This window comes from Rhinatrema bivittatum, chromosome 8, assembly GCF_901001135.1.
Source record: "Rhinatrema bivittatum chromosome 8, aRhiBiv1.1, whole genome shotgun sequence".
Taxonomy (NCBI): domain Eukaryota; kingdom Metazoa; phylum Chordata; class Amphibia; order Gymnophiona; family Rhinatrematidae; genus Rhinatrema; species Rhinatrema bivittatum.
The window spans coordinates 161,580,147-161,603,032 of record NC_042622.1 but is presented as its reverse complement, the minus strand read 5'-3'; the positions used below and the strand labels follow the sequence as shown (position 1 = coordinate 161,603,032).

Genomic DNA, 22,886 nt, shown 5'->3' with positions numbered 1-22,886 from the left:
GTGGCCGCCCCGACTTTGGGTGCCTCTGACCGTGTGCAGCCCTCCGTTCCCATAACTGTGGGAATGGCGGCCATTTTGGAATCCCCAGCAGTCATGCCCGTGCTTTTGGGGCCTGATGGGGATTTCCCTCTTACACTTTCCCTGGTCTACCTGGGTCCTGTTGGGGGACTCAGAGGGCACCCTGGGATAGGGTCCCCCACCTGTGGGTGGGGAGTTGTTGCGGCCGCAGGCTCTTCCTGTGGCCTCTTGTCCCTTCTCGCCCAAATTCATCCTGCTGCTGCACAAGGCCTATTTGGCACAGCAGGAAGGGCTTGCTTTTCAGTAGGGGGGGGTCGGAACTCTCCCGCTTTGTCCCTGGAGTCGGGCACATGGCTGGTTGGCTTGGGCCGTTGCAGGACGCCTTGAGCATCAGAGTTCTGCATTCGGCTTGTCCAGCTCTGCTGAAAGATGTGTCAGACCTGAGGGCGGTGCTGTCGGGAGACCCAGCTGCAGATCCAGTGGCTACGGATGCCGTCCAAGGGGATGATGTGGACTCTATCCTGGTGGCTAAGGAGGATGACCCCAAAATCCTTCGTTCCCTGTACATACCCGGATCAGTCCAGACTCCTGGGTTTTGCCTCCCCTCCAGCAGATGGAGACAGATGTTTTGGCGGACTCTGTCCTATACCCCGAGGTGCCACCTACAGTCTGCCAGTATTTCTCTATCTCCAGCAGATGGTGGAGGTGCAAAACCCTACAATCTTAGTTTAGTCAATCAGTTTAAAAAAACAAAACAAAACTGTAGAAGTTTAGGTTTTTCTTCACAGTGTGATCTGTGGGCATAGTTTAAAAAAAAACTGTGGCTGAGAAACTGGTCTGCTAATGTCTCCTCCAAAGCTCAGTTGGGATCTCTACCATTTAAAGGCAAGCTGCTCTTCGGAAAAGATTGGAGGATCTGATTCACTCCTTAGAGGAGAACAAAGTCCTTCGGCTGCCAGAGGATAGACCTAAGATGAGAGTTTCTTTTACTCCTCTGTCCTGCTTCCGGGAGAATTGGAGATTTCGTTCTTCTAGATCGTCAGGTTCCTCGGCTAGACAGTCTTCCAGCCGGCAATAGTCCTGGCTGCAGTCCTTTCGAGGTCGTCGCTTCAGCAGACCTGGGTCAAGCCAGTCTCCAGGAGGGCCTAAGTCCTCACAATGAGATGAGGCCGGTCCCCACTTCTGTACCAATTGTGGGAGGCAGACTTTCACAATTCTTCTTCCTCAGTGTGATAAAGTACGGCTACGATTTTAGATTTTGTTTGGCGCCTGCGAGACCGCTTTCTCGTCTCTCCATGCTCGTACGTGGAAAAGCGTCAGACGGTGCAGGATACATTACAATGCCTCATCCACCTTGGAGCCATCGTTCAAGTGCCTCCTGCTGAATGGCGGAAGGACCGCTATTCCATTTACTTCGTGGTGCCAAAGAAAGAGGGCACCTTTCGACTCATTCTCAACTTGAAAAGAGTCAACAGATGCCTTAGAGTACCTCTGTTTTGCAAGGAGACCCTGAGATCAGTCATTGCTTCAGTGCACAAGGGGAAATTCCTAGCGTCTCTGGATCTCACCGAAGCATATTTACACATCAGTATCCGGCCCAACCACCAAAAGTTCCTGAGATTTTCGATTCTGGGAGATCATTTTCAGTTTTGGGCTCTGCTGTTTGGTCTTGCCACAGCACCCAGGACCTTTACCAAAGTCATGATCGTGGTAGCAGCGCAGCTCTGGAAGGAAGGACTCTTGGTTCACCTGTATCTGGACGATCAGAGATCCTTGTCCCTCATGGAACTTAAACCTGGTACTTAAAGCTCTGTTTGCGGCACCTTTTGAGCCCCTGAAGAGAGCGATGTTAAAAGATCTGATGTTGCAGGTAGTTTTCCTCGTGGCTATTTCCTCGGCGCGCAGAGTTTCGGAGCTTCAGGCGTTCTCATGCAGGGAGCCCTTTTTGAGAATTAAGGATATGGGAGTTTTCTTGCGGGGATGGTGCCTTCCTTTCTTCCGAAGGTGGTATCCTCTTTTCATTTGAATCAGTTGGTTGAACTTCCGTCTTTTTCTAGTTTAGACTGGTCTGATCCCCAGTCTCGGGACCTGAGAAAGCTTGATGTACGCCGGGTTCTGTTGCGCTACTTAGAGGTTACCAACAGTTTTCGTACATCAGATCAACTTTTTGTATTGTGGAGTGGCCCTAAAAGAGGACATAAGGCGGCTAGAACTACGATCGCCTGCTGGTTGAAAGAGGCTATTGGATCAGCCACTCCTGGTCGGTCTTCGAGTGCATTCTACCCGGTCGCAGGCGGCCTCATGGGCGAAGTGCCAACAAGTGTCACCGCAGGAGATTTGTAGAGTGACCATTTGGAAGTCACTTCACATCTTTGCTAGGCATTACCGGTTGGATGTGCAGGCCCCAGGTTCTTGGGGGATTTGGTGAAGGGGTGATCCGAGCGGGGCTTTCTGGGTCCTACCCCGTGTAGAAGAGCTCTGGTACATCCCAGGAGTCTGGGCTGATCCAGGTACATACAGGAAAAGGAAAATTGGTTCTTACCTGCTAATTTGTTCCTGTAGTACCATGGATCAGTCCAGAGTCCCACCCAGTTCAGCATAGAGATATCGGAGAGTCCGCTCATTCAGTTATTGATTTTCATCGCTCTGCAGATAAGTATTTTTAAGAGTTTTCAAATTTTCATTGAACTTGTGCTACGTTATCACGGGCTCTACTGCCATTTGGGGTTAGTGAGCCTGGTTTCTGTGGGAGTACATCCCAGCGGTTATAACTTGTAGTTGGCTAAGTTAGGTTTTGATTCATTCTGCTTTGATACAGTGTAATACTGGCAGAGTCTGTCAACTTCTGTCTCCGTCTGCTGGAGGGGAGGCAAAACCCAGGAGTCTGGACTGATCCGTGGTACTACAGGAATGAAAATTAGCATGTAAGAACCAATTTTCCTTTTGTTCCGCAGGGAGAAACTTGCCCCTCTCATCCCCTAGGTACTAGAGGAGCTGGGGCTCCAGCCCCTGCTGGAGGAATCTCACAAAGATGGGGCAGATCTGAACCTGGAAGGCATGAGGAACCTTCCTTCCAGTTTTCTATATCATGCGTCGATAAAGAAGATGATGGATCAGGAATGGGTAACTCTGGATGCTGGTTTGCACATCGGCAGGGCAATGGCAAAGCTTTATACCTTGTCGGAACAGACCTTGGAGCTTTATGCCCTCCCCATGGTGGACGCGGCAGACTCTGCTGTCACAAAAGACTACCATTCCACTGGCAGGAGTAGCAGCGCTGAAAGATGTTCAGAACCGCAAGCTGGAGGTCCATTACAAGTGGATTTTTGAGGTTTTGGCTTTGTCTCCGGGCTGCCATTTGTTCCAGCTTCATGCAGAGAGCTTGCTTGCACTGGGTGCTGCATCTCCAGGATAGGTGACCGTTGATTCCTAAGGGAGTCAGGCGAAACATTTGGAAACTTTGATAGCTTATGTGGCGGATGCCTTTGATTTGGTGCGGACATCTTCCCGTATTATGGGGGCTGCAGTTTCCGCATGGCATCTCTTATGGCTCCATAACTGGTCTGTGGATGTTTGATGTAAGTCCCAGCTGGCTTCCTTACCTTTCAAAGGACATCTTTTATTTGGGGAGGACCTGGAACAATTAGTGAAGCAGTTAGGTGACAATAAGGTGCATAAATTGCCTGAGGACAGACCTAAGGGCAAGCTAACCTTTCTATCACGTCTGTGTTTTCAGATCAATTGGAGAGCTAGTCAGGTGAGGGGGCCTTACGCGGCGCAGAGACCTTTTTTCTTTTCAAGGTCAGGCCTGGGGGCAGTCCGTTCACGGAGGTCATTGGCTCTTCAGGGCCCCCGTCAGTGGTGAATCTTCGGGGTCCAAATCTGCACAATGAGGCGAGAACGGACCACTCTGTAATTCCTTTTATAGGGGGTCATCTGACTTGCTTTTACAAGGAGTGGGCCAAAGTCACCCAAGATCAGTGGGTCCTCAGTGTAATAAGAGATGGTTACGCATTAGAATTTTTGCCCCATGCGTGACCTGTTTCTTGTCTCCCTCTGCGGCTCATTGCAAAAGCGCCTGGCGGTGCGGGAGATTCTAGACTGATTGCAGTGCTTGGGGGCCGTGGTCCCAGTGCCTCAGGATGAAATCTGAACGGGTTGATATTCCATTTACTTCGTCATTCCGAAGAAGGATGGGACCTTTCGCCTCATTCTGGACTTGAAGTGAGTGAATGCGACGTTGAAGATTTCCCATTTTCGAATGGAAACATTGTGGCTGTAAGTGTTCAGGAGTTCTTGGCGTCTCTAGACTTGACGGAAGTGTACCTGCACATTCCAATTCAGCGAGATCATCAGCGATACCTGAGGTTTATGATCTTAGGGCAGCATTTCCAGTTTCAAGCTCTTCCGCTTTGGGCAGGCCATGGTGCCCCGTGCCTTCACCAAGGTCATGGTGGTCGTGGTGGTGACTTTACGGCGCCAGGGAGTCCTGGTTCATCCTTATCTCGACGATTGGCTCATTCGGGCAAAGTCGGAGAGCAGTTGTCGCTCCGCTGTACAGACAGTGCTTCGGACTCTGCAATCCCTAAGCTGGGTAGTGAATCTAGCCAAGAGTCACTTAATCCCATCTCAAACTCTGGAATATTTGGGAGTATGTTTCGACACAAGTCAGGGCAAGATGTTTCTGACAGAGGAGAGAGTGTACAAGTTACAAAATCAAGTCTGTTGCTTGTCAAAGTTGTGCATCCCCAGAGCCTGGGATGTCTTACAGGTCCTCGGTTTGATGACTTAAACGCTGGAGCTGGTACCATGGGCCTTTGCTCATATGATACCACTTCAGAGAGCTCTCCTATTACAGTGGAGTCCATTATCAGAGATGTTTCATCAACCATTGTCTCTCACTTCTCCTGCCAGGGACAGTCTGTCTTGGTGGCTTCAAACACCCAACCTGGTGCAGTGGGTCGCATTGGCGTTCCGGATTGGGTCATACTTACTACTGATGCCTGTCTTTCTAGTTGGGGAGCAGTATGCCAGAGACAAGTGGCCCAGGGCACCTGGTCAGCGGAGGAGGCTTCTTGGTCGATCAATCGCTTGGAGACCAGGGTAGTGCGGTTAGCTTTACTTGCCTTTCTTGCCTTTGGTTCGAGGGTGTTCGGTTCGGGTTCTGTCGGACAATGCAACAACCGTAGCTTACATCAACCGACAGGGCAACACCAAGTGTCATGCAGTAGCACAGGAGACACAGGAGTTGATTCTTTGGGTGGAGCAGCATCTGGTTCAGATAGCAGCATCGCATATCGCAGGGGTCGAAAACGTCCAAGCAGATTTTCTCATTTGCAGTCTTCTCGATCTAAGAGAATGGGAATTGTTGGACATAGCAATGCAGCTCATTTGTTAGAAATGGGGACATCCACATGTTGATTTGATGACGCTTTTTCAGCAGACGGAGGGAGCACAGGGCCAAGGGCGTAGACGGTTTAGTGTTGCTTTGGCTTCAGGGAGCTTTTCTGTACTTTTTCCCTCCGTGGCCTCTAGTAGGCAAAGTCTTGCAGCAGATAGAGAGGCATCTGGGGGATGTGTTGCTGGTGGCCCCGGAGTGGCTTCGCTGGCCGTGGTTCGCGGATCTGGTCAATCTGGCGATCGAGGGACTATTGCGATTCAGTCATTTCCCTAGTCTTCTTTGGCAGGGCCCCATATTTTCCGACCAGGCAGATTGCTTTTGTCTACTGGCTTGACTTTTGAGAGGAGGTTTTTGAGGGGCAGGGGGTACCCGGAGGTGGTGATTACAGCCCTTCTCCAGGCAAGGCGGAAGTCCACTTCCTTATCATATGTCCAAGTCTGGAAGATTTTTGAGTCCTGGTGTATGACTAAGGGAGTTCAGGCATTGCAGTCTTTGCTGCTTTCATCTTATCGTTCCTCCAGGATGGGTTAGTCAAGGGCCTCGTCTTCAACTTTATGAGTTCAGGTGGCAGCCTTGGTTTCCTTAAGAGGGAAGGTGGATGGCTACTAGCTGGCCTGTCACCCTGATGTGGTCAGATTTATTCGAGGAGTCAAGAATTTGCGTCCTCCCGTGAGGAGAGTTTGCACTCCTTGGAATCTTAATCTTGTTTTTTGAGATTTGTGTGAGGCTCCTTTCGAACCTATTCGCGGAGTGACCCTTAAGGATTTGACTTTGAAGGTTTTTTGGTTTTTTTTTTTTGGTAGCCATTTATTTTGCGAGGAGAATTTCTGAGTTGCGAGCTTTGTCAGGTCGCGATCCATTCCTTCAGATCTCGGCAGCTGGTGTATCTTTGCGGATGGTGCTGTCCTTTCTTCCGAAGGTGCTAATCAGCTTTTCGTATCAATCAGACAGTGGAGCTGCCGGCCTTTCCGGACTTGGGTGTTTCTGAGATGAATGCACGGGAACTTTGGATGTTGGACATCAGTAGAGCTTTGTTGCGATATCACAAGGTCACAAATGATTTTAGGAGGTTTGATCACATTTTTATTTTGTGGAGTGGTCCGAAGAAGGGTACCTAGGCTTCCAAGACTACCATTGCGAGGTGGCTTAAGGAAGCTATTGGGTCTGCATACATTCTCAAGGGTCGGCAAGTGCTGGAAGGTTTGAAAGCCCATTCTATTCGGTCTTAGGCAACCTCTTGGGTGGAGGCTCAGTTGATTTCTTCACAGGAAATTTGTAGAGCGGCGACTTGGAAGTCACTGCATACCTTTGCAAGGCATTATCGACTGGATGTGGGGGATCCAGAGTCTGTCTTTTGGCGAGAGTGTCTTGCGAGCGGGATTCTCCAGGTCCCACCTTGATTAGGAAGCTTTGGTACATCCCAAGAGTCGACTATGCACAGGGAAAAGAAAATTGGTTCTTACCTGCTAATTTTCGTTCCTGTTGTACCACAGATCAGTCCAGAACCTGCCCGGCTTATGGAGATGGAGAATCGTCTACTCAGCTGTTGTATTTTTGAAATAGCAGAACATTTATCTATCAAGATTTTATACAAGATGTTTTTTTTTTTTTTTTAACCAGTATTCTTGGAAGGTTTTTTGAATGCACGTTTTGTTGGATTTAGCTTGGGTACAGGTCAATACTGAGGAACTGCAGGTAGCACCAGGGTATATGAAGCAGTGTCAGTTTTACTTTCTCTGTCTCCATCTGCTGGCACGGATGAATAAACCCAGGCGCCTGGACTGATCGTGGTACTACAGGAACAAAAATTAGCAGGTAAGAACCAATTTTCCTTTACTGGTATAAGGTTGAAGTTTTGACTTAGAGTATAAATCTCTTATGGTAATTTTTTTTTTTTCTTCGTGATAAGTGGCAGGTAGAAAAAAAAGTCTTGGACTAGTCAGAATTTAAGCTGGAGATCTTTTGTCTAAGGTGCCAGGGAAGAAGTCTAATTTAATCAGATCTATACCTTCCTTGGGTGTCTTTTGTAATCTTCTGTGATAGAAGTTGTTTGCTGGTTCTTAAAATGTGCAGTTGACAGATTTTCCTTCTTTCAGAGCCAGGAGCCACTGCCTGATGATGATGAAGAATTTGAGTTACCAGAATTCCTGGAGCCTTTCCTTAAAGATACCCCATTGTACACAGATAATACAGCCAATGGGATCGCTTTGCTGTGGGCGCCACGTCCCTTCAACCTTAGATCTGGCAGGACACGGAGAGCCATTGACATTCCCCTGGTTAAGAACTGGTAAGGACTGCCATGTTTTTTGTTTTTTTTCCCCCCAAAGTATTTTATTAAACAAATCAGTTCAGCCATAACAAGGAAAACCAACAACGGTACATCCAAACAAGTAATACAAAGCCACAGCAGAACCACGTTCAACAATACCATTTGTAGATTCTGATATTTTGTGTCCATTTTCCCCCACGTATTCCACCCACCCCTCCCTTTCCCCGCATTGCTGATATGGTTTATCATAGATATGTATGCGCGCTTCAGGTATGCACATGGAAGTAGAGAAACATAAGTAACTCATAATTATACTCTAGTTCTGGTACTCATGGAAGCGTCCTCTTTTAGTGGGAACAACTGTTGAATTGATTCTGGAAGGGAAACTAAGAAAGTCAGCCAAATGTCACGAAAAATACTTTTCTTCTTGTTAGAAAAGGTAGTATTTATTTATTTATTTAAGTTTTATATACCGAAGTTCTGGTAACAGAGTTACTAATCATTTCGGTTTACATTACAACAATTGAATTGACAGTATATAGAATAATGTCTTACAATGAACAAGGTAAATTGAACTTGGAAAAAATAAATAATAACTTGAATGAACAAGGAGAGTATAATTTAAATACAATATATTTTGAGGAAAAGTGAACATAATTGCTGGTACTGATTTTGTTGAGACTGAAGTCGACGGTCATGGAGATTCAAAGCTTGGTTATTGGGATTAAGAGAATGCTTGGTTGAACAACCAGGTCTTGAGTCTCTTTTTAAAGGTGGGTGTCTATTGTTCAATTCTAAGGTCAGGAGGGAGTGAGTTCCAAAGTTTAGGGCCAGCGGTGGAAAGAGCTCTTCTACTTAGAGATGTTTTGAGCGGATGGGCCCTTAGCATGCCTCTCTGGGCTAATCTCGTCGGACGGGAGGTGATGTGAAGCTGTAAAGGGATGGTGAGGTCAATTGGAGTGGAGTTATTGATGACTTTGTGGATTATTGATGTGGTTTTATAGAGGATTCTATATTTAATAGGGAGCCAGTGAAGGTTCTTTAAGATGGGAGTAATGTGGTCCCTTTTGTTAGATTTAGTTAGAATCCTTGCAGTGGCATTTTGCAACATTTGTAGAGTTTTCAAAGTGTTTGCGGGTAGACCAATCAGCAAAGAGTATAGCAAAGTATATAGGGAGCCATACTCCATCTGAAACAAATTAGTCATTTGTGCTGTCCATATTGAGCCATCTGGGGGAACAGCTTCGACCCATTTCAGCAGAATACGTTTCTTATCTATCAGACATGTTTTGGAAAAAAACAATGTTATCATGATTCAACGAGGCGTCTCCTATATCAAAAGGCCCGGGACCACCTGATCTGTTCAGAAAACATATCTGACAACCAATAAGCGTACCTGTTCCCAAAAGGCTTGAATTAAAGGGCATTCCCAGAGTGCATGTATCAACGTAGCAGGCCCCTGAGAGCACTTCAAACAGACATTAGAAGGAGTAGGCCCCATTCGGAAGGCAGCCTGCAGCGTATAAACCACCCTGTAAAATATTCTCCCTTGCATTTCCCTCAGACACATTATTGGTAATCTTAAAAATCGACAAGTAACATTCTCTTAACATTGCTGCATCCAAATCCTCTGGGATATCCTGCCATTTGTGTTCTAATTGTTCAAACATTTTGTAATGTTACATTTTGGCAGAACTTGTATAATAAAGACAATGACCCTTGTTTCCATTGATATAATTTAAGAAGAATGAGATAAACATTACTGTCCAATGGCCCCTGAACTTTCTGCAAGAGTTTTTGGACATAGGCGTGTAGTTGCTCATATCCCAAAAAATGTGTCTTTAAGACCCAACTGCGTTTGCATCTCTTCAAAGGATTGGAGACGACTGGACTTGGGATCTAGGAGCAGTGGACACCTAATGTCTACTGCTCCAGTGTCGGCGAGAAACCTCTCGACAGTAAATCAAAAAAGGGGGTCTGTGGATTATCTTTTAATGGATATTGAGATGAAATCTGTACGGGTAGTTTTAAGATATTCCGTAATTCCACCCAAGCTCAACGGACAATAGGGGCCAAGTGTGCAGTGATTCCCATTGAGGAGAGTTCTCTCTTCGTTAAATGTAACACCAATTTAGGGTCTATAGGATTGCAAATATCTACTACCAAAGAGTAATCAGTGAAATCTGAAGTACCATATAACCAATCCCCAAGAAAACGCAAGTTTGCAGCCCAAGCATACTTTTTGAAATCGGGTAAATTGAGTCCGCCTTTTTCCTTTGGGGCTAATAAGATGTTATATGCCAACCGTGCTTTCTTACCCTGCCAAAGAAAGCATGTAACATCACGTTGTAGACGCTTTAAATCCTTACCTAATAAAAAGGGAGGCAGCATGGTTAACAGATATAATAGTTTAGGAGCAATTATCATCTTAACGGCTATCCGACCATGCAAAGATAAAGGAAAGTGCCGCCATGCCCCAAGTTTCCCCCAAATCTTATCCAACAGGGGGGGGAATATTAATGCGATACCACTGGTTGGTATCTCTGTGAATTTGGACCCCTAGGTATTTAATTCTGTCTCCCGCCCATTTAACCGGAAAAGCGGGCCAGCATGATGCCATATTCCCCGTTATATCCAGGTCTTCTGTTTTATCCAGATTTAATTTAAAACCCGAGACCTCCTGATATGTAGTAAATAGGCGCAAAGCTAAGGGGAGTGTGGTACATGTGTTGGTCAGGAGTAATAGCAAATCATCCGCAAATAGCAGGGTCGTGTGATTATGCGCCCCTACCCGTATTCCTTCTATTCCTGGGTGCGATCTTAAAGCTATGGCCAGGGGTTCAACTGATAAAATAAACAAAAGCGGGGACAGAGGACAACCCTGCCGGGTCCCTCGACACAGGGTGAATGGTTCCGAAAGAGTGCCATTTACCAGAATCCTGGCGGTGGGATTGGTATATAATAAAGTAATGTAATCAAAAAATTCGCCCCTAATACCAAATTTCCAAAGTGCTTGTTTCAAAAAATTCCATGCCACCCTGTCAAATGCTTTTTCAGCATCACAGGCAACCAATAGAGGATCTTTCAATTTCCGGGAGGCACAGCATTCCAGGGTGCAAAGCACCCTATGTATATTTACAGTAGTCCTGCGGCCCTTAACAAAACGCACTTGATCTTTCTCTATAATGGAAGGCATAACATTTTTGAGCCGATTGCGGAGAATGTTTGCATACATTTTTATATCTAGATTTAATAAAGATATAGGTCTGTAGGAACCTGTGAGAAGAGGGTCCCTGCCAGGTTTGGGGAGAACTATAATGGTCGTGGACCTCATTGTTTCCGGCATATATCCCATATCTTTCATTGCTACATAAGGTCTCCGGGATTTCTTGATTTAGAGATTTGTAAAATAGGGAATCAAAGCCATCGGGCCCGGGTGCTTTATGTGCTGGCAGAGATTGTATCGCTTCCGTCATTTTTTCCACCTTTTATTTCGCTATTCAGCATAAGATGCTGATCTTCTGTTATTTCAGGGCAGGAAACCTGGTCTAAGAAACGGGTTATGCAATCAGAGCTAGCTTCTTCTGAAGAATAAAGTTCTTTATAATTAGAGAAAATATTGGCAATATCTAAGGCAGCCTTTCTCAACCGGTGTGTCGCGACACACCAGTGTGTTGCCAAGCACCGGCTGGTGTGTCGCGTGCTCCCGGTCTCTCCCGCTGCTCTTTCTTCCCTGCTGCCGTTGCCGCCGGGCTATCAGCACGTTCAAGCCCAGTGGGAACGGCAGCAGTGCTAAAAGAAGCTGTGGCACCTGCGGCTGGCCTTTTCTTCTTCCCGTGCCTGCCCCCCCCCCCCCCCCATGACCCGGAACAGGAAGTGAATCATGGTGTGCGGGAAGGAGACAGGCCGTGCCGCATGATAAAGTAGCAGCTGCGGCTGCAGCATCGGCCCCTGAGCAATTGAAGCAGCCAGGGATCGAGAAAGGAGATAGCAGCTTGAGCCTCCTGCTGCCGATGGGATTCTACTTTCTTGGCCTGCGGGGGCTGGAGGAGGAGGCTGCTGCAGCTACCATTTGTGCTCGGGAGGGGGGGAGAGGAAGTGAGTGAGAGAGAGAAGCAGCCAAGCCAGCCTGTGTGTAAGTGAATGTATATGATTGAGAGCATGAGTGTGATTGAGAGAAACTGGTCAGAGAGCTGGTGTGTGTGTGTATATGTGAGAGACAATGAAAGTGACTGCTCAGGGAGATGACTGATGTGTATGTGAGAGTGTGAGACAGTCAGGGAGGTGACTGATGTGTGTGTGAGAGAGAAAAAGCATGGAAGTGAGAAATCTGGGTATGGGAGAAAGCATGGGAGTAAGAAGCCTGGTGTTGTGGGGGTGTTTGTGAAAGAAAGCGTGGGAGTGAGAAGCCGGATTATGTGAGAGAAAGCATGGGAGTGGGAAGCCTGTGTGTGTGTGCATGCAGGAGAGAGAGAGACTGGTTGGTAATGGCCCTAGACATCGCTTGCCTATGTGGCCAGTTTCGAGAGTCTTTCTGTTTTATCTGGACTGATCACCAAATTTATCTGGACTGATCACCAAATGGTTGTGGTATATTGGTGATATCTTTATGGTCTGGACTGGCACAGATATTCAATTCTATGTATTCCTGTGATCCTAACTTGTGGTTTCAGGCCCAGATACATCCCTCCACTGTCTATTTTTTGTACATTTCTATCACACTGCATTGTGGTGTCTTTTCCACCTGGCTTTTTCGTAAACCCACTGACCGCAACATTGTTCTTCACTTCACAAGTCATCTTCCTAAAATCTTGCATGAAAATATACCGGTCAGCCAGTTCTTTCATCTTAGGAGAGACTGTTCCTCCCGGGATGACTTAATGATTCAGGCTCGATCTATGTTCACATGCTTTCAATCACGTGGTTATCCGTATAAACTTTTGAAATGCGCTATGAAACACACGTTTTACAGTAACCGTGAGCTGCTTCTATTGCCACATAAGAAATTGCCATGCTGGGTCAGACCAAGGGTCCATCAAGCCCAGCATCCTGTTTCCAACAGAGGCCAAAACCAGGCCACAAGAACCTGGCAATTACCCAAACACTAAGAAGATCCCATGCTACTGATGCAATTAATAGCAGTGGTTGTTCCCTAAGTATAATTGATTAATAGCCATTAATGGACTTCTCCTCCAAGAACTTATCCAAACCTTTTTTTGAACCCAGCTACACTAACTACATCCTCTGGCAACAAATTCCAGAGCTTTATTGTGCGTTGAGTGAAAAAGAATTTTCTCAGATTAGTCTTAAATGTGCTACTTGCTAACTTCATGGAATGCCCCCTAGTCCTTCTATTATTCGAAAGTGAAAATAACCGAGTCACATCTACTCGTTCAAGACCTCTCATGATCTTAAAGACCTCTATCATATCCCACCTCAGCCGTCTCTTCTCCAAGCTGAACAGCCCTAACCTCTTCAGCCTTTCCTCATAGGGAAGCTGTTCCATCCCCTTTATCATTTTGGTTGCCCTTCTCTGTACCTTCTCCATCGCAACTGTATCTTTTTTGAGATGCGGCGACCAGAATTGTACACAGTATTCAAGGTGTGGTCTCACCATGGAGCATTTATAGAGGCATTATGACATTTTCCGTTCTATTAACCATTCCCTTCCTAATAATTCCCAACATTCTATTTGCTTTTTTGACTGCTGCAGCACACTGAGCTGACTATTTTAAAGTATTATCCACTATGATGCCTATATCTTTTTCCTGGGTGGTAGCTCCTAATATGGAACCTAACGTCGTGTAACTACAGCAAGGGTTATTTTTGCCCTATATGCAACACCTTTCACTTGTCCACCTTAAATTTTATCTGCCATTTGGATGTCCAATCTTCAAGTCTTGCAAGGTCCTCCTGCAATGTATCACAGTCTGCTTGTGATTTAACTACTCTGACACGGCCTTCATCTTCTGAACGTTTCTGTACTGCCATTTTCTTCAAAAGTTGGTCGTGTGTGTTCAGTAATACGCTGTGTGTTTCAAAATCCCCCTTCCCCCGCCCTGGTTTGCATTTACTCGTGATTGCCATCTTAAGAGATATGCTAGTATCATCTGAGCTATATCCTATACAACATGATGCTTTTGACACACTCTGCCACGCGCCTTCTGGCTCACGTGCTGCCTGTCCCTATTCCGAAAGAATATGCAATTTTGTCTATCCCAGTACCAGCCAGTCTCTTCCGCTTTGTCACTCTTCCGCCTGTAGCATCACTGATGTAGTATATGTTTCCTAGCATGTAGCAAGATGGATTCAGGACCAAAGGGTTATATGCTCCTCTGCTTGCAGATGGAGACTGAGTCAGGTTTCAAAGCTGATGTCACTTTTGATATACCCCTGCAGTGACATCAGCTAGTCAGTATCTCTCTGTCTCCTAGCAGACGTGGACGTGCTATCCCTGCACTATCATTGGTGTTTAGCGGTATTGCAGTACTCAGAAGGAAAAATTTCCTTTAAATTGGAGAAAGATTGAGCCCCGCTCTCCTGCAGTGAAAACTAAAGGTCTCTCCCCCAGTTGAGAATTCCTGAGGCAATTTCTGAGATCCTACAGAGGTGTGCCTTGGTCCGGTAGCCGGTTTCCGGCATGGACTTTGCTGCTGAAGCAGCTGAAAGGCAGCGGGTGCAGGAAGCTGAGCGTGGCGTTGACGGCCAAAGCCGTTTTCCCCCCTCAGCTGGAGATGGTCTCTGTACTCAGCCGGCAAGTGCTGAGCCCAGGTAAGTAAAAGGATTCCTCCGATTCAGATATATGGAAGGGCTTTGGTAAGTCTTTCCCTCGGTTTCCTTGCTCGGCGCGCCATACTGACAACATTCCCGATCCCATTGGGGCAGCGAAAGGGGCTTCTGAGCGGGTTGAGTGGCCCCCCGATGGTCTAGGCCCCGCTTCAGGCTCAGTGGGCACTCCACATGGCAGGCTGCTGCGGTACCATCTTGCACGCGGTTTTGTGCGGTGCCATTTTCCCCATAGATAGGTATGCGCAGTGCGGGCCGGCCCTGCTGTGCGCTTATCGCATGCATATGTGCACGCGTACCTGAGTGCATAACTGTGCACATACCAGCACGCATAAGTGCACGCATATGCTCGTGCACAACTGGATGCATACGTTCGCGCTCAAGGACGGCGCTTTTACGTATGTGCATCAGGGCGGATCTGTGCGCGCTCAAATCCAAGCAATAGCCGGCTGAATGCACATCAACTATGGCGCCGGCAGCAAAGAAGCACAAGCGACACTCTGTTGCCTGCCATATTAGGGCTGCACAGTCTGACCTGGAATCCTTCCTGTGTCAGCACTGTGAGGAGGCCCAGGAGGGCTGGACTCTCAGAACTTCCAAGCCCGGCCCCTCCCAGTCAGAGGACGGGTCAGCCACGGCCTTATCTGTACCAGTGTCGTTCCCGCTTCCGCGGGCCTCCGAGTGGGTTGAGCAGCCCTCAATGGGCTTGGCCCCGCATTAGGCACACCACGTGGTCTGCCTCATCGGCGCCATCTTGCGCGCGTTGCTGTATGTGTTGTATGGCTCCACATAGAAAGCCGGTACTCATAGTACGTCGACTGCGCGCATAACGTCAGCGCATACTTATGCACACAATTCTGACAGCGCTTGCATTGTGCTTGTGACATCAGTGCATTCTTATGCGCATAACTTTGTAAACGCATACAGGAAAAGCTGAGCGCCCGCCTTTCCGCGCCCCATCTAGAAACTCTAAATTTGTGCGCAGATAATTTTTTAAGCGCGAGCCGATTGGACCGCACAGTTACCGGCAACCAAGGATCCTAAGTGCTTTGCTCTCTGGGCTGCTTGTTGTATTAAGCTTTCTCAGCCTGACCTAAATTTCAACCTGTCAGCATTATGAGGAAGTCCAAGAAGAGTTAACTTTCTCGGACTTTAAGCCCAGCTTCAGATGATGGAATAGCCACAGCCTTAGCTGGAAGCACCCCAGATCCTTGTACCCCAGGACTGGGCCATCCGTAGGAGAAGGAAATTCAGCGGCACCTACCACCTACCCCAGTACTCCTGTCTTCTCTAGGATGGAATTTTTTTCAGGGCCATGAAAGCTGTCTCACAGGCACAGCCTGCTACCTCACTGGCCCCTGTCCTGTTGGAGGTTCCATCCGTTTAAAAAAAAACAAAAAAAACCCTCTCCCACAGCTATTGACAGACCTCAAGGCATGCCTTGTCTCGCCAAGGGTATCCCTGGCAGGGACCCAGATGACACGGAGAAAGTGCCAGATTCCTTGGTCCAATCTCATCTCCCTACGGAAAGCCTCTTGCTACTTTCCATGACTGGAGCCGACTATCTCTTCTATCAGCGGTGGGTCGCGATCACGTCGGACTAATGGCACTTTTATTACAATGTTGTACTACATTGTTAAGACTGTTAACTAGATTGAAACTTGTAAACCGTTGTGATGGCAAAACCGAACGATGGTATATAAAACTCAAATAAAATAAAAAATACTGGACATAATATGAGAAGGATATGCTCTGGAATTTCGCAGCATCCCTTGGGACATGTTCATGATGTCACCCTGTCACTCCCAGCACAAGAAACTGGCAGTGGCATCTACATTGATAAGGCTCCTCAGTTTGAGGGCTGTAACGCTGGTACCTACATCCCCAGGAAAATATGGGGCGTTATTCCATCTATTTCATTGTTTCCAAGAAGGAAAGTTCATTTCTCCCCATCCTGGACCTCAAGAGCATCAGTCGTCATCTGTGGATATTCCACTTTTGTATGGAAACTCTCAGCGCCATCATAATGGCCGTACAGCTGGGAGAGTTCTTAACCTCCCTGGACCTCTCGGAGGCCTAGCTTCATATTCCTGGGAACCATCCCCAGAACATTCTCCACACTTATGGTGGTTGTGACAGAAGCACTGAGGAAAGAAGGGATCCTGGTGCACCCTTATTTAGGCGACTAGCTGATCCAGGAGAAGTTGTTGGAAGAGGGACTCCAGGTGACCAGCAGGGGTCATGTCCCTGCTTCAGGGGTTAGGTCGTGAACATGAACAAGAGCAGCCTTAAGCTCTCCCAGTCCTTAGAGTACCTGGGAGTCCGGTTTGACACCAAGCAGGACAGTCATCCTCCCCCCTTTGAGGATAAGGAAGCTGCTCTGCCAAGTGCGTTGGTTGATGAATACGATGCACCCCAGAGTGTGGAGCTGTCTTCAGGTCCTTGGACTGATGGTGTCAACACTGGAGGTAGTACTGTGGGCGAGGGCTCACATGCAGCCACTCCAACACTCCCTGCTGTCACATTGGAACCCACTGTCTCAAGACTACTTGATTCACCTCCACTTATGATAGAAGTATGTTCTCGGCTCCACTGGTGGCTACAAGAAGTTCACCTAAGCAAGGGTGTAAGCCTGTCCCCACCAAACTGGTTATTCCTCCCGACAGACGCAAGCCTCCGAGGGTGGGGAGGTCACTGTCAGGAACTGACAACCCAGTGGCGATAGACCATGGAAGAAGTGTGCTGGAACATAAACCGCCTGGAAGCCTGAGCTGTCAGGTTAGCATGCCTACAATTCAGCTACAGACTCCAGGGCCAGTCGGTCTGCATGATGTCAGACAACGTAACAGCGGTAGCCTACATCAACCGCCAGGGAGGAATCAAAAGCCACCAAGTGGCTTTGGAAATAGACCCCCTTATGGAATGGATGGAGTTAAATCTACAAGGGATCTTGGCCTCCCACATTGTGGGTAAAGACCACATCGGGGCAGAGTTTCTCAGTAGGGAGAGTGTGAATCCAGGAGAAATAGGTGTTGTCGACCAGAGCCTTCCAGATCCTGGTAGATCGCTGGGGCCTCCCATCCATCGATCTACTTGCCACATCTCACAATGTGAAGGTCCCCTGATTCTTCAGTCACAGATGAGATCAGCACTCCCAAGGGATCGCCGCCCTAGCCCAGGCCTAGCCAGAGGAGGACTGACTGTACCCCTCCCTCTGTGGCCTCTGCTGGGCAAGGTTGTTTGCAAGATCAAATGCCACAGAGAATTAGTCCTCCTGGTGGCCCAGGATTGGCCCAGACGCCCGTGGTATGCAGACATGCGGAGGCTTCTGGTGGAGAGCCCCCTATGCCTCCCTCAGCACAGAGACCTTCTCCAATAAGGTCCGATCCTTCACAAAGACAACCCCTGTTTTTATCTTACGGTGTGGCCCCTGAGAGGGTTCGCCTGACGAAGCGTGGATATTCAATGGCAGTAATTGCCACTTTGCTCCGTGTGCGACAAGTTCTCAACGTCCCTGGCCTATGTACGTATCTGGAGAATATTGAGGCCTTGTGCAAGGAACACGGGGTGCCCCGTCGAACAACCAAGATCCCCCATGATTCTGGAATTTTTACAGGACAATCTGAACAAAGGGTTGCCCCTCAACTCCTTGAAGATCCAGGTGATGTCTCTCTCTCCTGTTTCAGAGGCAAGGTGAACGGAGCCCACATCCGGATTTGACCTTTTTCCAATGTGGGGTTAAACACCTCCGACCACCCTTAAAGTGGCCTGTCCCCCTATGGAACTTCAATCTAATATTGGACCTTTTAGCAGAGTCTTCCTTTCAGTCTGTCTCTACTTGGAAATGCTGAACACTGTATTCTTGGTGGTGATATGCTCGTCTCATCTCTAACTAAAGGTGCTGTCATGTCGGGAGCCGTTCCTCCAGGAACGTTACAGCTTCACATTGTTCCTTCCTTCTTGCCAAAGGTAGCCTGGGAGTTTCACCTGAACCAGCCCATTTCCTTACCATCTCTAGATAGACACAAGGACACGGCAGACTACCACCTCCTATGCCACTTAAATGTCAGTAGGCTTTTAGTACAGTATCTAGAATGTTCAGAACCAGTGTGCAAGACGGACTTCTTATTTGTTGTTCATGGTGGAAAGAAACCAGGCGAAGCAGCTTCACGAGCTACTATAACTCACTGGATCAAGGAAGTGATCAGATGAGCTTGTGTAGAGGCAAGAAAGCCTTTACCCCTTCAGGTTAAAGCTCATTCCACTAGGGCCCAGGCAGTATCCTGGGTGGAAGCTAAGCTACTGTCTCCTGTTGACATCTGCTCAGCAGTGACAGGGTCCTCCTTGCACACCTTCTCCAGATTCTATTGCCTGGACGTCCAAGCACAAGAAGACACAGCCTTTGCAAGAGTGGAGTTAACCAAACCATGGGCAGCCTCCTGCCCTGATCAGGAGTAGCTTTTGTACATCCCATTGTTCCTGAATCCATCTGGCTACATACTAGGAAATGGAGAAATTACTTACCTGATAATTTCATTTTCCTTAGTGTAGACAGATGGACCCAGTATCCCACCCACAGCTGCCCAAGAACTCGCCAAGGATTCGCCCATGGAGATTACGGGTAAGCCATCTTCCAGTCCCTAGATCAGGGCATCTGTAATCTTACCAGGGTTCAGTGTCTGGTTGAGTACAGTTACAGTTATCCGTTCCATGTACGTACCCAGATCAGTCCAGACTCCTGGGTTTATGCATTCCTGCCAGCAGATGGAGACAGAGAAAGTTTCACTGACACTGCTTCATAAACCACAGTGCCACCTGCAGTTCCTCAGAGTTTCTCGGTCTCCAGCAGATGGCAAAGGGTGTGAAACCTGCAGTTCTATAGTTTTGGATGACTTTTTTTTTTTTTTTCTTTTGAGCTTTCCTCCCAGGGGTTTCTTTATTTTTCTCTTCAAGGAATCCTTTTAGGTCCTACCCTGTCCGGTTGAGTCAGATGGGCTGGGGGTTGTTACCCTTCTGTGTACCCGTCTGTGCACCCGTGGGGTGTAAATCTGGTTGTCCAGATCCCTCCCCGTCACGAGGCCGCCAAGGCAGCTGCAGTCTCCATTGCGGTTTTGATCCCGTATTCCCGAGACATGCCTTATTTTTTTTTTTAGGCTCTAAATCTCAGGAAGATAGTTTTTGTTGACCAGAAAAAAAAAAGGTATTTGCTTCAGTCAGGCAAGGCACAGCACGGCTGTGCGGGCGACCTTTTCTTCTCATTTTGGTGGTAAGAGGGGCTGTATTTCCGCAGGGGACTGTTTTCTTTTTGGTTTTTATTGCTCTTTGGGTCTCCCTGTGTCGGTGACTTTCCTCTCCATGATGGCCTGCGGTGCCGCGCATGCTGCTCAGCTTGTTCGTGGCTTAACAGGGGTGGGCTGTGCTCAGATGGTCTTGAGGGAGGGGAGGGCTCCTCCGGTGGTATGAAGCAGTGTTGCAGGTCGGGCGATTCGGGGGCGGGTGTGTGCAGGGGCTCGGACGCTGCTTCTAACATGACCAGCGCAGGAGCGGCAGCCATTTTGTATTTTTTCGGCACCTGTTCCTGTGCCCTCAGAGTGGGGGAGGGTCCTCCACGTTTGTCCCCAGCCCGATCCGACTTTGGGAATGGACCTGGAGGGGGGAGGAAAACCCTCTACTGCCGGTCCCTGCAGGATGCCCTGAGGGGGCTGGAGCAATTAGTTCTTTTTCACCTGAATTTGTTTTGTTACTCCCTGATGCCTTTTTGACATGGCAGCAATCTACTGGTGGAGACTCACATTTTCAGCCCCTACTGGCCTAGCCTGTGCAGAGGGTGGATTCTGGTTTAGTTCAGGCTAAGTTGGGCAGGCAAAGAATTTCTCCTGTTCAGTCCTTGTTCGGGGGGCTGCTCAGGGAGAGATGAATCCAAGGAGTCCGCTCCTAGGGAGACAGGAGACGAGCTTGACCAAGGGGCACCGAGGGGTCTGGTTGATCCGGCAGCCTGGGATGCAGTCAAGGAGATGACCCTGTGGGGTCTGCTCCCTGGGCAGATGACCCGAAGGTGGTACACCTCTTTCAGAGGGAGGAGCTGGATGTTTTTTGCTTCCTTCTGGCTTTTCAGGTGTTAGGGGTCAAGATGCCCCAAGATGACCCGGATTTAAAGGGAGCGGATCTGGTCCTTGATGGATTAAGGAGTCCCCTGATGTCCTTTCCATAAGAGGATAGTTGAGGCAGAATGGGGGACACCCGATTCTGGCTTGAAGGTCGTAGGACCATGGGGAAGCTCTGTCCCCTACCGGAGCAAGACTTGGAGTGTTTTGCACTCCCTAAAGTAGATGCTGTGGTGGCCATGGTTGCTAAGAGGACTGCTATTCCCATAATAGGTTCCGTGGCGTTAAAGGACGTACAGGATCACAAGTTAGAGGTGCACTTCAAGCGGATTTTTGAAGTCTCAGCCTTAGGTTTTTTTAAGCGTCAATCTGTGCTAGCTTAATGCAATGTGCGTGCCTCCACTGGGTGCAACAGATGCAGGAACACTTATCCGAAGTCAGGGGAACCCACAGACAGGGCTGAGCTCATTGAGGCTGCCGTGGCTTACAGGGTGGATGTGCTCTATGATTTGGTACCACGTTCTCTAGGTATGGCTTCTGCTGTGGCAGCCAGGAGATTGCCCTGGTTGCATAACTGAGCAGTGGATGTCTCCTCCAAGGTACAGTTGAGCTCGCTGCCCTTCAAGGGTCACCTTTTGTTTGGGGAAGATCTTGAACACCTGATTCAATCTCTCGGAGATAAGGCACTCCATTTGCCTGAGGGTAAGCCTAAAGCCAAAAGGTTTTTTCAGGTACAATTTCTGTTTCGAACTGATAGGAGATCGAGGCCCACGAGGGCCATGCCACGTTCTCAGAGGCAGTTCTCTCCTTGAGGGCAGTCCTGGGAACAATCCTTTCGGGGTGCTCGGAGGCAGTTCCGAGGAGCCGCTGGGGGATCTTTGTCTGACAGTAAGTCAGTCTAGTGAGGCGAGGCCGGTCAACTCAGATGTTCCTATTATAGGCGATCGCTTGACTCAATTTTACAACGAGTGGGCCAGAATTACGCAGGACAGTGCGTTCAGTGTGGTGAGAAACGGCTACGCTTTAGAATTTGCTTGGCCCGTTCGAACTGTTTCTAATTTCCCCCTGTGATCCCAGGAAACCCTAGATTGTCTCCAGCACTTAGGAGCTGTAATTCCGGTTCCCTTTGCGGAAGTTCACACATGAGACTACTCCATTTTGTTGTCCCAAAGAAGGAGGGCATATTTCGCCTGATACTCTATTTAAAAAAGGTGAATGCAGCCCTGGAGGTGCCATGCTTCCGGATGGAGACCTTGCAGTCCGTGATAGCGGCGGTTCGCAATGGGGAGTTTCTGGCTTCCCTGGATCTCATGGCCTATCCATCAGGGCTCGCAGTGTTTTTCTTCGCTTCATGGCCCTGGGTCAACATTTTCAGTTTCAGGCCTTTCCTTTTGGACTGGCCACAACCCTATGCACCTTCACCAAGGCAGCGCTCCGGAAGGAAGAGGTCCTGGCGCACCCATATCTGGATGACTGGCTAATCAGGCAAAGGCGGAGGTTCTCTGTCACTAGTCTGTTCGCAAAGTTCTCGAGGTTCTTCAGTCATTCGGTTGGTTGGTAAAGACGGTGAAGTCATTTGACACTGACTCAATCCTTGGCGTATCTGGGCACTTGGTTTGACACTCTGATCGGCAAAGTGTATCTTTTAGGAGAGTGTTCTAAATCTGCAGAGTCGAGTACGGTGGTTGTTGCACTTGCGCATGCCCAAGGTCTGGGATTACTTGCAGGTTCTGGGCTCAATGGCTTCAACTCTGGATTTGGTTCCATGGGCATTTTTTCATATGAGGCCCTTACAAAGGGTGCTTTTGGCTCGTTGGAAGCTGATCTCAGAGGAATTTCAGCTACCATTGCTTCTCAAGGGCATAGATAGAGAGAATCTTTCTTGGTGGCTTCAGACTTCCAATCTTAAAAGGGTGGACCTTGAGATACCGGACTGGATGATAGTTCTACTGATGCCAGTCTCTCTCTGGATGGGGAGCTGTTTGACAGAATCGTTCAGTCCAGGGTATCTGGTCTGCGAGAGAATCTGCATGGTCTATAAACTGGTTGGAGACCAGGGCGGTCCGCCTAGACTTACAAAAGTTCTTACCGTTTTGTGAGAGGTCGATCGGTGAGGATTCTTTCGGACAATATGACAGTGGTAGCTTATATCAATTGGCAGGGCGGAACCAAGAGCCAGGCAGTAATCAGGAAGCTCATGAGTTTATTCTGTGGGCAGAGAGATACTTAGAGTGCATAGTGGCGTCCCACATAGCTGGGGTCAAAGGCTCAAGCGAATTTCTTGAGTCGGACTCAGTTAGACCCAGGT

General features: G+C 48.2%; 1 protein-coding gene across 1 annotated transcript in view; it reads left to right on the top strand.

Annotated features, from left to right (window-relative positions):
- The window catches only part of PRPF8 (pre-mRNA processing factor 8), a 162,470-nt gene that overhangs the window by 10,131 nt on the left and 129,453 nt on the right, over nucleotides 1-22,886 (top strand). Inside the window, exon 8 of the mRNA XM_029610882.1 lies at nucleotides 7,516-7,706. Coding sequence (XP_029466742.1) covers nucleotides 7,516-7,706 — 191 coding nt within the window. The remainder of the gene's footprint in view (nucleotides 1-7,515; nucleotides 7,707-22,886) is intronic.